Source organism: Erinaceus europaeus, chromosome 1 (assembly GCF_950295315.1).
Source record: "Erinaceus europaeus chromosome 1, mEriEur2.1, whole genome shotgun sequence".
NCBI classification, from domain to species: Eukaryota; Metazoa; Chordata; class Mammalia; order Eulipotyphla; family Erinaceidae; genus Erinaceus; species Erinaceus europaeus.
Genome location: NC_080162.1, coordinates 39,909,810 through 39,923,072, shown reverse-complemented (window position 1 = coordinate 39,923,072; position 13,263 = coordinate 39,909,810). Strand labels below are relative to the sequence as shown.

The 13,263-nt window shown below is 39.1% G+C and overlaps 1 protein-coding gene across 1 annotated transcript in view; it reads left to right on the top strand.

Annotated features, from left to right (window-relative positions):
* CASS4 (Cas scaffold protein family member 4) overlaps positions 1–12,980 on the top strand; it is a 58,857-nt gene extending 45,877 nt beyond the window's left edge. Inside the window, exons 4-7 of the mRNA XM_060184969.1 lie at positions 3,459–3,539; positions 5,297–6,580; positions 8,024–8,101; positions 11,841–12,980. Coding sequence (XP_060040952.1) covers positions 3,459–3,539; positions 5,297–6,580; positions 8,024–8,101; positions 11,841–12,251 — 1,854 coding nt within the window. The 3' untranslated portion in view covers positions 12,252–12,980. The remainder of the gene's footprint in view (positions 1–3,458; positions 3,540–5,296; positions 6,581–8,023; positions 8,102–11,840) is intronic.
* The last annotated feature ends 283 nt before the right edge of the window (positions 12,981–13,263 follow it).

Genomic DNA, 13,263 nt, shown 5'->3' with positions numbered 1-13,263 from the left:
TACCTATATGTTTATGCCATTCTCTTTCCCCTATGCATCAGAAGCCATGGTTCATAGAAAGTTCAAGCTTGTTATGTTTCTAGGGGCCTTAAACAAATTTAATAGCCCATTTTTCATAAAATCTGTTCCATTGCTTGATCAAGGAGTTTTGTTTCATTCCTTATTGAGAAGGCACCAAGCTAGTGCTAACCTGGCCATCCTCTCCATAAAGTTAAGCTCTCTAACTGGAATCCATCTTCTGTGTATGCTCACTATGTGACCTAGGTTCTTGTGTACTATTCTTGCATAAGGAACATAGTGGGAACATAGTGGTTGGGTGGTAGATTAAAAGGCCCATTGTATCTAGGCAGGTACCATAACTTTCCATTTATTAATTATGCTATGTAAGGTGGCCCCTACACTGTAGGAAACACCAATCTTTCTTTATATTTTAGGGGGAATACTAAAGGAAGTGGTGTAGATAAAGGGGAAAACGATTATTCCTACTGGAGCCTCCTGAAAAATTCTGCAGTATTGGTATTGCTTGTTCCATTATGATCAACCTTAAAGTGCAATACAGGTTTTGTCATTACTTTTGTTATTGGTCAGGCTCTGAGCCTGGCCATAGGTAAATATTATTAAGACCACACAGAGTTTAATCCCAATCCCTATACATGACAAAAGGCAAGATGGTTTCAGTTTGGCCTGGAGAGTCCAGCTGTGCAGAATTTCCTGTGAAGCTGGTACCATGTCAAGCAGCCCACATGGCGACGCCTGCACCACTCTCTCTCTCTCCCTCCTCTGTTTCCATTCCTCTCCTGCTCTCTGGGTGGTCTCAGGTTATACACAGCAGGGCTGAGAAAAGACAGGCAGGAGAGAGGGTGGAAGAAAGGCCTTGCTTGCCAGGTTCTTTCAGCTGGGAGTCAGTGTTGTGCTGTGGAAGTAGTTCCGAGAGCTGGCCTTTTCTAGGCTATACCTACAATACCATCTGCTGCTGGCATTCATCTTTTTATGTGCACCTCTTACATTTGAGTCCCTGAGATGGGCACATGCCTCTCCTGGGACTGTTAACTAAAGGTTCCTCTAAGCTGTGAAGCACACAGACTACCTGCAGTCTTCTCTTGAGAATCTCTCACTATACCATCTTCCAGTCTTACCCCATGAGATCTACATCTGACCCAAGGAAAACTCATGTGCTCTCTTTGCCATAAGAGACTCAGGAGCATAACCCAGGCAAGTCTAGGTCAGGATAATGAGGTCATCTCATTGGGAACAAGAAGTTTGGTGTTTTTTTTGTTTGTTTGCCTCTAGTTGCTGGGGCTCAGTGCCATACTAGGAATCCACTGCTCCTGGAAGCCATTTTATTTTTTCTTTCTCCATTTTATTCAATAGGACAGAAAGAATTTGAGAAAGAAGAGAAGATAAAGAGGGAGAGAGAAAGATACCTACGAACCTGCTTCACCTCTTGTGAAGCGTCCCTGCTACAGGTGGGGAGGGTGGGGGCCTAGAACCTAGGTCCTTGTACTTAGTACTATGTGCACTTAACCAAGTGTGCCACCACCTGGCCCCCAGAAACAAAAGTTTTAAATAAAGACACTTGCTTTATCCCTGTAAGATCCTGTCTGATTTAAAGTGTTGCCCTTATGTTTATCACAGTTTTTTTCCCCAATACTAATCATAATTTTTGCAATATTACGTTAAAATGTGATTTGATTTGGACTAATAGCAATTATGGGGCACCAAAAAATCCTAACAAATGGTATCACATGATGAGTGTATAAGATGAGTGCTTCACTTGGCTCATCCTGGCCCCAGCCCTAAGCATGGACCATCCTCAGCAGGATCTACCCTTAACCATTTTCACCCTTATCATTTCTCAAACCAGTCAATACCTTTTATACTGTGATTTCAAGCTCAGATGGTATAACTTTAGTCACTGATCGTATCATTGCATCACCTGCAACTGTGCTGGAGGGAAAGAAAGCACCACCCCCTCCGAGGAGATGGCAGTAAAAGACCAACTCTCTTCACTCTCTGGGAATAAAACAGATGACAACAACAACAACAACAAAAACCACCTCCAAATTACATTATTTTATTTTTATTTACAGAACCTATTTCTATGCCCTTCCCTCACTTTGGAGACATAAAGTCTATTTTCATCTCTTCTATGTATTTTCTAATTACTATACAAATAGGCATAACATCTGCACAGGAACTATGCATGTCCTTTTCTCATGCATGGGTGTATATATGTTGTCTGTGTTGGTGTCTAGTACCTAGCAGACACTCAAGAAATAGTTGAAGAAAAGAAACCAGAAGTAAACAAAATCTAAGATTTTCTGAGAACTATGGCAGTTATCTTTGGGAGGGTAGGGTCACAGAACTTTGTTGGTGCGTGTGGTGTGGAGCTGTACCCTGTAATCTTGTAAACCACTATTAATCACAAATTTCAAAATGACTTAAAGTAAATAAATAAAATAGTTGTGTAAGATGACTATCTGGGGAGTCGGGCGGTAGCGCCATGCTCCCCGGCTCCCCACCTACTTCACAGGTGGTGAAGCGGGTCTGCAGGTGTCTGTCTTTCTCTCCCCCTCTCTGTCTTCCCCTCCTCTCTCCATTTCTCTCTGTCCTATCCAACAACAATGACATCAATAATAACTACAACAATAAAACAAAGGCAACAAAAGGGAAAATAAATAAATAAATGAATAAATATTTAAAAAAATAAGATGACTATCTGAATAACAAGCCCAGGAAAATGTCTACTGTAAAACAAATAAACAAGAAAGGCAGAAGACATGTTAAATTTCCACTCTTACTCTTTCTTCTCTAATTCAATATTAGGACTGACTTAATGGACAGCAGTTTGTTGGTACCAGAACACTGCTAAACTCTGGCTTATGTTGCTGGGGATTGGACCTGCAAGCTCTGAGCCTCAGGCATGAAAGTCATTTGCACAACCATTATGCTAAATCTTCCCCAGCCCCTGAACAATAGGTGTTTTTTTTTTTTTCTTTATTGGGAGATTAATGGTTTACAGTTGATAGCAAAATACAATAATTTGTACATATGTAACTTTTCCCAATTTTCCACATAAATTTTCAACCCCCACTAGGTCCTCCTCTGCCATCATGATCCAGGACCTGAACACTCCCTCCTTAAGCCCTGAGTCTTTTACTTTGGTGCAATACACCATGAACAGCAGTTTTAATTCAGACAACCACAGTGAATTCTTTGTATAATTTGCCTCCCATTTTCAGTTAAGATGACAAATTTTAAAGTCAAGTCTACTGTTTTGAAAATAAACCCATTGCATCATATGAACATCTATCATAAGAACGTGACTGAATGTTCTACGCATTTAATGATTTTTTGCTTTCATTTGGGAAAAAAACAACAACACTGGAATGGGGAGAAGTTGTATATGTAGTCATCAGGAAGAATCTAAGTTGTCCTCTTCTGTTGTCTTTTCCCAGGAACCACCAAAGCAGTGGTTATATGACATTCCTCCCAGCCCCCAAAAGGCAAAACTTGGTCCACCAACTTTCCCAGCAAGTGTAAGTATGAAGAGGTGCTGTGGAAGCCTGAAAATTCCCTGGGAAAGTTTCTGAACTTGGTCAAAATAAAGAATGCAGCCCTTTGTTGCGGATCTAATTTCATTTAAGGTATACTTTCCTACCTTAGTGCAGCAGTGTCCAGAGCAGGACTAGCTATGCAGTTCAGATAAGCCCTTTAACTACTCCATGCCACAGTTTCTTATTCCCTTCTTTCCCCTCTTCCTTCCTTCTTTCCTTCCTTCTGCCCATCCTTTATTCCTTCCTTTTTCTCTGCAGTACCAGGGGATGAACTGTGTTCATCTTATATGTGTGTAGGACTTCACACATATATAATACCATGGAACCACTTCTCAGCCTAAGTTTTAGTCTATAATTTTTGGGACAGAGAAGTGAAAAAAGAGGGAGAGAACTACAACAATGAAAAACAACAAGGGAAGAAAAAGGAAAAATAAATATTTTTTTTAAAAAGAGGGAGAGATAGAGAGATACAAAAGACTTTTCCACCATTCGTGGAATTACCTCTACCCCTGGTCCTATGCATGGTGCTCTCATGTAGTGTTGGACATCCAACTCAGAACTTTAAGCAGAATACAACATGTACGTTATCTGATGAACCCTCTCCCCACCCACCTGCCTCAGTTCCTTATTACAGATATATTTTGAGTATTAATTGAGATAATCCTTGAAAATGGAAAAGATTTCACTAGGTGTTAGCATTTATTAGCTTTGGATAAATGTGCCCTATTATACATCTACAAAAGGTGCTGTTAATATAGTCTTTATTTTTATTAAATATTTTTATTTATTTATTTGATAGAAACAGAAAGAAATCAAAAAAGATGGAAAAGACAGTAAGGAAGAGAGACAGAGACACACCTGCATCACAGCTTCACCATTTGCAAAGCTTTCCCCCCAGGAGGTGAGGAGTGGGGACTTGAACCTGAGTCCTTGCACATTATAAAATGTATCCAACCAGGTATGCCATCACCTGGCCCCCTAATATAGTCTTTAATTTGTAAATAGAGGAATGCCTTGATTTGAAATCTATAATTCACATTGTTCTTTGTAGTCTATCACATACATACAAACAAAAATATCTAAGTTTACTCAGAAAGGCTTTACCAAAGAGGTAGCTTCTCAGTGGGGTCAGAAGGGATGCATAAGAGTTTTTATTTTTACTTTTTAAAGATTTATTTATTAATTCATGAGAAATAAAAGGGGATAATCAGACCCAGGAAAGAGAGATAGCAGGGTTGGGGTGGGGAGAGGGAAAACCTGAGCATTACTCTGGTGAATGTGTTGCCAGGGATCAAACTCGGGACCTAGTGCTTTTAGGCTGAAGGGCCTAGCCATTGAGTCAACTCCTAGGCTGCTGTATAGGAGCTTTTAAATGGGGGGGGGGGGGAAAGAACATTGAAAGTATTTAGAGAAAAGGGTCCAGTCTGGATATAATTAAATATAATGACATAAATACACTTTCTGAGGTCAGGGAAAGAGTAACAGTCTAGGTGGTTGAACCTACAAGTATGGTGGAAGTGGTGAGAAAGGAGACTCAAAATGAGGATGAATCCAGACCATAAAGATTCTTGATAACAGCAGTGAGGAGCAAATAAAGACACTCAAGCAGGGAGTGATCATCAGATCTATAAGCATAGTGTCCAATGCTGATCCTCAGTATAATGTTCATTTGTCAAACTAGTGACTCATACGCTATTTTTACTGCTACTACATTGGGTGACTTTATATGTTCTTCACAGGAGATCAGTGTTCCCCTAACATCAATGGCTGCTCCCAGAAGAGGTGGCTACAACACACTACCAAACCCTCAGAAATCAGAATGGACTTACAACACTCCAGTGTCTTCTGAAAAAGCCACTATTCGAAACAACTTAATGGAACAAACTCGACCTTGTGTTCTCCCCAGACACACCCCTGCTTCCCACAGTGCTCCCAACAGCTGGGTTGGATCTCATACTCCACATCTACCTAAAAATATGCCCATGCATAAAAAGCTCAGCCTGCCAGAAATTCCTTCATATGATTTTCCAACACCCAGGGCCACTTTTCCTCTGGATGAAGGTTTCAGTTACAAGGTTCCTTCAAGCTTTCTAGTTCCCCGAGTAGAACAGCAGAACACCAGACCAAACATTTATGACATCCCCAAAGCAATGACAGGTGTCCCTCAACCCAGGAAAGAGCTGGGGAAAACAACCAGGGCATTAGAGAATTCCATGGACCCCAGTTCCTCATGGTTCTCCAAACAGGCAGCATCACTATCTTCTGACTTGGATGCTCTGTCTGTTTCCAGTGTCATTTCTTCTTGCTCCTCTATGTCCACTGACTCTTCATCCAGCTCCTTTTCAGAGGAATCATCAAAAGAACTCTCCTTGGATCTGGACTTGGCCAAAGAAATGGTGACAGCTTTGCAGCACCATGTGGCTGGCTCTGTTGCAGACCTGATGCTCTTTGTAAGTAGGAAATGGAGGTTCCGAGACTATTTGGAGGCCAACATTGATGCAATCCACAGGGCTGTTGACCACATTGAAGAATCTTTGAGAGAATTTCTGGATTTTGCCAGAGTAGTATGTAGACGAGCTTGTAACATTGCTGACAGTAAACTTCAGGTCAAAATTAAGGACCAATTACAGACTATCTCCAACTCCTACCAGATTCTGCTTGAAACAAAAGAAAGGCTGGAGAGTTTAAACTGGTCCCTGGAAGTCCTTGTGACTAATACAGCCCAAAATAGCCCAGATGACCTTGAGAGATTTGTTATGGTAGCACGAATGGTTCCAGAAGACATCAAAAGGTTTGCTTCCATAGTCATTGCCAATGGAAGACTGCTTTTTAAGCAGAATTGTGAAAGGGAAGAGAATGTACAATTGGCCCCAAATGAAGAATTTAAGCTTGAAAAATGTGCCCAGCTTTCCCAAAAGGAAACGGACCCACATCAAAGTCGTGCTTCTTTTAATAGGCAAAGGGAACACAAACACTCCCTTGAGTTATTAAAGAAAACTAGGACAAACACTGTCTGTGAGCAGGTGAGTACCAGTTTCCTGTGATACCATATAAAGGGATTTTCAACTATTAGCTGAGCAGTGGTCAATATGCTAAATGAAGAAAACCTTTCAGTAGCTGTAAAGGCTTTGAGAAGACATTGTTTTTATTTTCTAGAAATTAAAGTATGGAAAGAAAAATTCTTGGAGATGGGAAGATAACATAATAGTCATGCAGTGTCATGTCTGAGGCTGCAAGGTCCCAGGTTCAATACCCCACATCACCATAAGCCAGAGCTGAGTAGTGCTCTAGTAATAATAATAATTCTAGATAAATTATTTCTAAGATGTATTTAATATTAAAGTAGATAAGGTGACTTCCAGAAACCTAGAGCATTTGACGTTTATTTCTGATACTAAGCTTTAAAATCATTTGTAATCAGTTCTTTGAACATTTTTTTTAAAATCTCACCATCAAGTTTTCTGGTATTTTTGAAACATATAGATGTAATCATTATCAGTGTGTTTCTTAGAAATGAAGAGGAAGCATAAACACTTCTAAATTGTGCATGGTCTTATCAGTTTCCAGACTAGCTAACTTTTTTTTTTTTTTTGTCATCTTCACTGCTCTGGGCTGAATTTTTCAGGAAGAAAGAAAGAGGCATAGATGGAGAGACAGAGAAAGATATCACAACTATTTTGCCAGCCTCATTGTATATTCTTAGAAATCTTTTACTGTGAGTTTATACACTAGAAGCGTATAACCTTAATGGTACAATGATCACAAACTGGGGACTGTGTCAAGAAAATAACTTGGCTGACTTTGGTCTTGGTATCTGATGAAATGTCTGATTGTGTAAGTGTTTTAACACATCCCAGAGAAGCTAGAGATGTGGGCGTTTTTCTTACCCAATTTTAAAAATGCATGTATGTATATAGTCATATGTTCTTTATGATTGAGCTATACTTTGAGAAATGTACCTTTAGACAATTTTTGTCAATGTTAAAATGTCATAGAGAATAATTATACAGACATTGATGATGTAGCCTCCTACACACAGGCTATATTTAGGGATCACCAGTGTATATGTGATCTGTCATTGACCCAAACATCATTAAGTGGTAGAAGATATACGCACGTGCACACACACACACACACACACACACACAGAGAAAGAACATCAAATGTCAAAGAGGTGCTATTTCCTTAACTGGAAAAAATGACAAAAAAAACCCCACATCTGTAGGCAACAAAAAATACAAAAAGGAATGTCCAATTATAAAGTGAACTTAAACAACAATAGTTAATATATAGTTATATAATAGTTAATATGTTAATAGTTATATAATAGTTAATATTTTATATTATATAAATTATATATAATATGAATATATTATACACAATTATATATATTATATAATGATATATTATATTAATATTATATAATATCATTCAGATTGGTAATTAGAGGGGTTTTATCTTTTCAGAACTTACCTAACCTAGAAGAGAAACAAAAACCTATCTTGGAACAAAAACTGGATGAAAACAAAGCCTTAGCAACACAGGTAAGTAACAGTGCTCACTCTCTAATACTTTTGAATAATGTGCTTTATCTCTAGAGGTGCTTCTTGGTATGACTAATTAGACATAATAGCCATGACCCACTTGGGAAGAGATATGGGTTTGGGGATTCCATCCCCCCCTGTATTATGGTAGAAGGAACCCTGAACACAAAAAAGTCCAGGGAGCTCCAGGATGTGGGCCACTATCTACTAGTCATTAATAAAGTAGTTCTAGGTGCTCTGCAATTTTGTCTTGAGTAAAACTGAAATGGCACTGAATATGGCCCAGACTCATATAGTCCCTTTGACATTATCTCTTGATACTTCTGATTGCAATGACAAAAGCTATTTTTATTTGGGGCATGTATGTATCTTTAGCACCTCATTAACATTTGATGTTCTTCCTCTTTTTTTTTTTTTTTTTTAAATCAAGATGTTATCATTGTGATTTGGTTGCCTTCCATTGATGGCAAGTTACTGTAGTTTTCCATTTACCAGTTTTAAAAGGTTTACTTTAATTTAAGTAGAAACCATGAATTCACTTAAAAGTCTTGGTTAAGCACACAAGGATTAAGAGGGAGGCAAAAAGTTCACCTTTGATTAAATGAAGGTTGGGAAACAATAAACTAGTTTAACTCCCCTGACTGTGAGGAGGAGAAAGAGGAAATGTTTTTAATGCTAGTGACTTGGACAAGATTATTTACCTTCTCAGAATCAAACCAGGATGAAAAACCCTCAAGCCCCATTCCTGAATCATAAGTCTATCAGACAGCTGAAAGTTCAGATATTTTGTTCAATGTGAAGCCTGCCTTAGACTGGTAGTTCCGAAACTTGAGTGTATCATAGTGTCCTGGAGATTCTGTTAACCCCAGATGACTGGGTTCTACTCCAAGAGTTTCTGAATCAGTAGGTCTGAGGTAGAGTCCTCAATTTTTCTTATTAACAAGTTCCCAATGATGCTGACCACCAAAAGTATCTCCACACAGTTCCAGCGCTCAGGATAAGAATCAGTACATTTTTCCTTTACCTCCATTTTCTGCTTTCAAGAAAAGCGATCAAGATTACAATGTCAACTTCTCATCCTAGTCTCTCCTGCATTGTTCTCTGATTCCTAGAATAACTGACACCCAATCTCTCCTTTACTTTGCTTGGTTTGTTTGCTTTTGATGCTGAGGATCAACTCAGAAGCTCATGCAAAGAAAGCATATGCTCTAGGGCCTGTGAAATAGCTCATTTACATGGTGTACTGCTTTACCGTGTACATGACCTAGGTTCAAGCCCAGCCTCCACTGCATTGAAGGAAGCTTAAGTGTTGTGGTCTCTTTAACCCTCTCTCTTTGCCTCTGTATCTATCTAAAATCAATCAAACAAAACAAAACAAAAAACATGTGCTCTACCACTGAGCTAGATTCCTGCCTCTACCTCCCTTTCCTTCACCATGCTAGGAAGATAATCACTGTTCCCAGTTCCATACTTAAAATTCTAATAATGAATAAGCTTCTCTAAAATACATAGTCCTCCTGTTTGTCTGACAGCCCCCCTGAATTAGATAACTCTCTGAGAACACAGCTCCCTCCTGAAAAACACTCTTTGACGGTACTCTGGTTCTTTGGGGTGCTAGCACAATGTATATAGACTGCATGGTCCATAAATTACAGACATTTATTTCTCACAGCTCTGGAGGGCAGAAGTCTGTGATCAGGCCACTGGCATGCTTGGGTTCCAGTGAGAACTCTCTTTCTAGCTGCAGATAGCTAATTTCTTGCATGTCATTTTTGTTTTAGGATAATCTTTTTTTTTTACTTGGGTAACATTAATTTATAGCATTTTATAAGTTCCTGATGTCCAACATTATTGTTGGGTATCTGTGTACTCTATATCATGATTACCACCAAAAGTCTAGTTTCCATTTATCATGACCCTAGGTTGCCTCAAGGGATTTTTAACTTAAATAAATAAAAATTGCTTTAAAAAACCTAGATTAGATTTGTTGCTTTTCTACTATCTATTCTACTTACTTACTGACCATCAGTAATAGGCCAAGGCCTTTAAAGGCCCTGGGGGAAAGACCAGTGAATAAATCAGAAAAAAAAAAAAAAAAGATTTGCTCACATACAAAAAGGTTAGTGCACACGGGATGAATATATGCTTTGCACATCCGACATGGTCTACCTAATACTTTCAATAGCTCCAGCTGACCGCTGCTATTATTATATTTATTTTACAAATGGAAACACAGGCTTAAAGAGGTTAAGATGTATCAGGCCATAGAGCTGGCAAGGGGGCAAAGCTGGAGACCAAGTCCTGCCTGTTTCACTTTGCCTCTCTGTGAAGTTGTTCCATGAACAGTTGACCTTCTTTGTCCATTTCAAGACTCTCCACCCCCATCCCATTCCACCCCCACTTCCTTTCTGCTTAACTCCAATCTGTCTTCTAAGAGTTTGGTTTTGCTTGTTCATTTGCTGTTTCTATATCTGTCAATATTATGAGGATCTCACATGGTATTTGCCATTCTCCTCCTGACTCATTTTGCTTAGCATAATCCCTTCAAGGTCCACCAGACAATATCTTTGTAGTAGTGTCCTTATAAGAGCTGGGAAGTGCTAGTTTTTCTCTGCTGCCTTGCCAGCTCTTATAAGGACACTAATCCCATCATTCATTCTAGGCCCTCAAAACCCCACCCAATAAATACCCTCTCAAAGACCCAACCTCCTAATTCTTTCATATTGTTTTTGAGTGACCCAGCTGACTTGATGTAGAACTCCAGCTCTTTGTTCTGCTAATTAGGTAGCCCCTGAAGTCAAGAAACTCCCCTTTCTCAACTTTAACATAACCAAAGGCTTTCAGACTTGTCTGAAGTGATCATCATTAAGTTAAATGCTGAGAATTTTTTAATAATGCATAGACCTGGGGAACATGGTTTCCATATTCCAAAAAGTTAAAATAATCAAAGTAAAATTCTAGCTGACACTTATTTCAGCAAATAAAAATTTTAATAGTAAGGTAGAGGGATTAGTATATTTGGATTTCCCCTGGAAATTACTGGGATTCAGGTCTATCTCTGATACTGGAATTAGGGAAGATTCAAGCAGTCTTTTAAGTTTCCCAGGAGGTAGAGTGTCTAACTTGCATGCATGATGCCCTTAATTTAACCCCTAGTATTGCTAGAATATTGCTTTGGCACTCCCTTCCTCCTCCTCTCCTAAATAAATGTTTAAAAATTATTTCACAAAGTTTTTTTACAATCGAGTAGAGGCTGAAAAAGTAGCTTACCAGGTAGGGCAAGTGTCTTACCATGTGCACAGTCCAGGTCTAAGCTCTAGCACCACAGGGAGGTGTCATGGAACTAGGGAAGCTCTGGTGCTGTGGCATCTCTCTCTTTCTCTCTCTCTCTAAATGAAAAATCACTTTAGAGTCATGAAATCACACACATAGTTTTCTTGCACTTATTAACTTAATCATTGTCAATGTTTTTTTTTTTTTTTTTAGAATGGGTTTATAATAGTATGCTGAGAAGATAGAATGACTTTAATGATATATGTTTGGTTGCATATGCAACTTATCTGAAACCATGCTTTGATAGCTGTAACATAATTTTGTTAGGCAAATGTTGCAATGTTTGGCTTTCCATACTCACTTTTCCCTATAAGAAGGCCTAGCAAATTAACAAAAACAGGAAAGGTCAGGCCCACTGGCCTATTGATAGAATCTCCCTCTTACCTAATGTTTTCCCCATCTCTAGAATCCTAGCTCTTCCAATGCCCGACCTTTGAGCCAGCAGAATCCTGAGAAGAGAATCCATCTTTCAGAACACTGCCGTCTCTACTTTGGAGCGCTCTTCAAAGCCATCAGCGCATTTCACATCAGCCTCAGTGCCAGCCAGCCACCAGAGAGCTTCATCACACAGAGCAAGCTGATCATCATGGTGGGACAGAAGCTGGTGGACAGCCTGTGCAAGGAAACCCAGGAGAAGGATGCACGCAATGAGATCCTCTATGGCAGCAACCACCTGTGCAGTCTGCTCAAGAACCTCGCTCTGGCCACCAAGCATGCAGTGCTTAAGTACCCAAGCCCTGAAGCCCTGGGGCACCTCCAGGCTGAGGCCAAAAAGCTAGAGCAGCATACACAGCAATTCCGGGAGTCACTGGAATGAACTGTTCCCAACTCCCTCCTTGTGGCAGTGTCACATCCACAACCTGTGAACACAGTTCTGGGGATGAAGTCATCCAAAGATATCCACAATGAGTTGAAACAGTGATGTTGTCCAAAATTGGTCTAAGTGGTTAGGAAACCCCCAAGACATTGATAATAGTCAGGTGTCCAGTAAGGACCTTACTAAGTTTTTAGCATATTATATTATAGGATCAGCATGTGAAGTGACTTTGTAAAAACCAGTTTTCATACTGGTTAAATATATGCTTGTTTTCAGTTAATTTAGTATTTATTGGGAGCCTACTACATGTCAAATTCTGGGTACTAAGCATAGAATCAAACAGAGGCCTTTCCTTCATAACTCTTACAATTTAGTACAGAGACAGAAAATAAAATGATGAGTAGATAATATATCCAGTGTTAGAAAAATAAAGTAGGAAAGGGAGAAGAGAGCTTATTTTTATGTCATTAATTTCTGTTGCATCCATTAGAAAATGTAGTACGTTTTTCATTTTGACTTAAACAATTTTCATGAGATTGGTACAAATTATGTCTATACCTTGCACCAAAAATGAATGTGTATATGTACACACAAACACACACACACATTGTTATTATGTCGTAACTGAGTTAAAGATCCATATACTATTTTCAGCATACCATGTTCTGTTGGGTTCCCTATTAATTTATTTTGTGCATTAGAGATTCTGTCTTGATAAATTCAGTATGGTTAATCAAATTTCAACAGTGTCAAATCTATTATAATTTATAATATCATATACATCTCATCAGGAATCATCCTTTGCATAAGTCCTTTCTGTGGAAAAGCCACTGCTCCATATCACATTGGGTTTAAGAAACAAAACAAAGCTTCCAGTGTTTGCTTTTGTTGTTTAAATGTCTCCCACCACTCCCACCCTAAATGTGTACTAGAAGTTGAGTTCTTGTGCATAAGGTTAGCAAAGGAAAAAACAAAGCCAACACTCATGCTTTGCATCCAGGAAGTGTGGTAT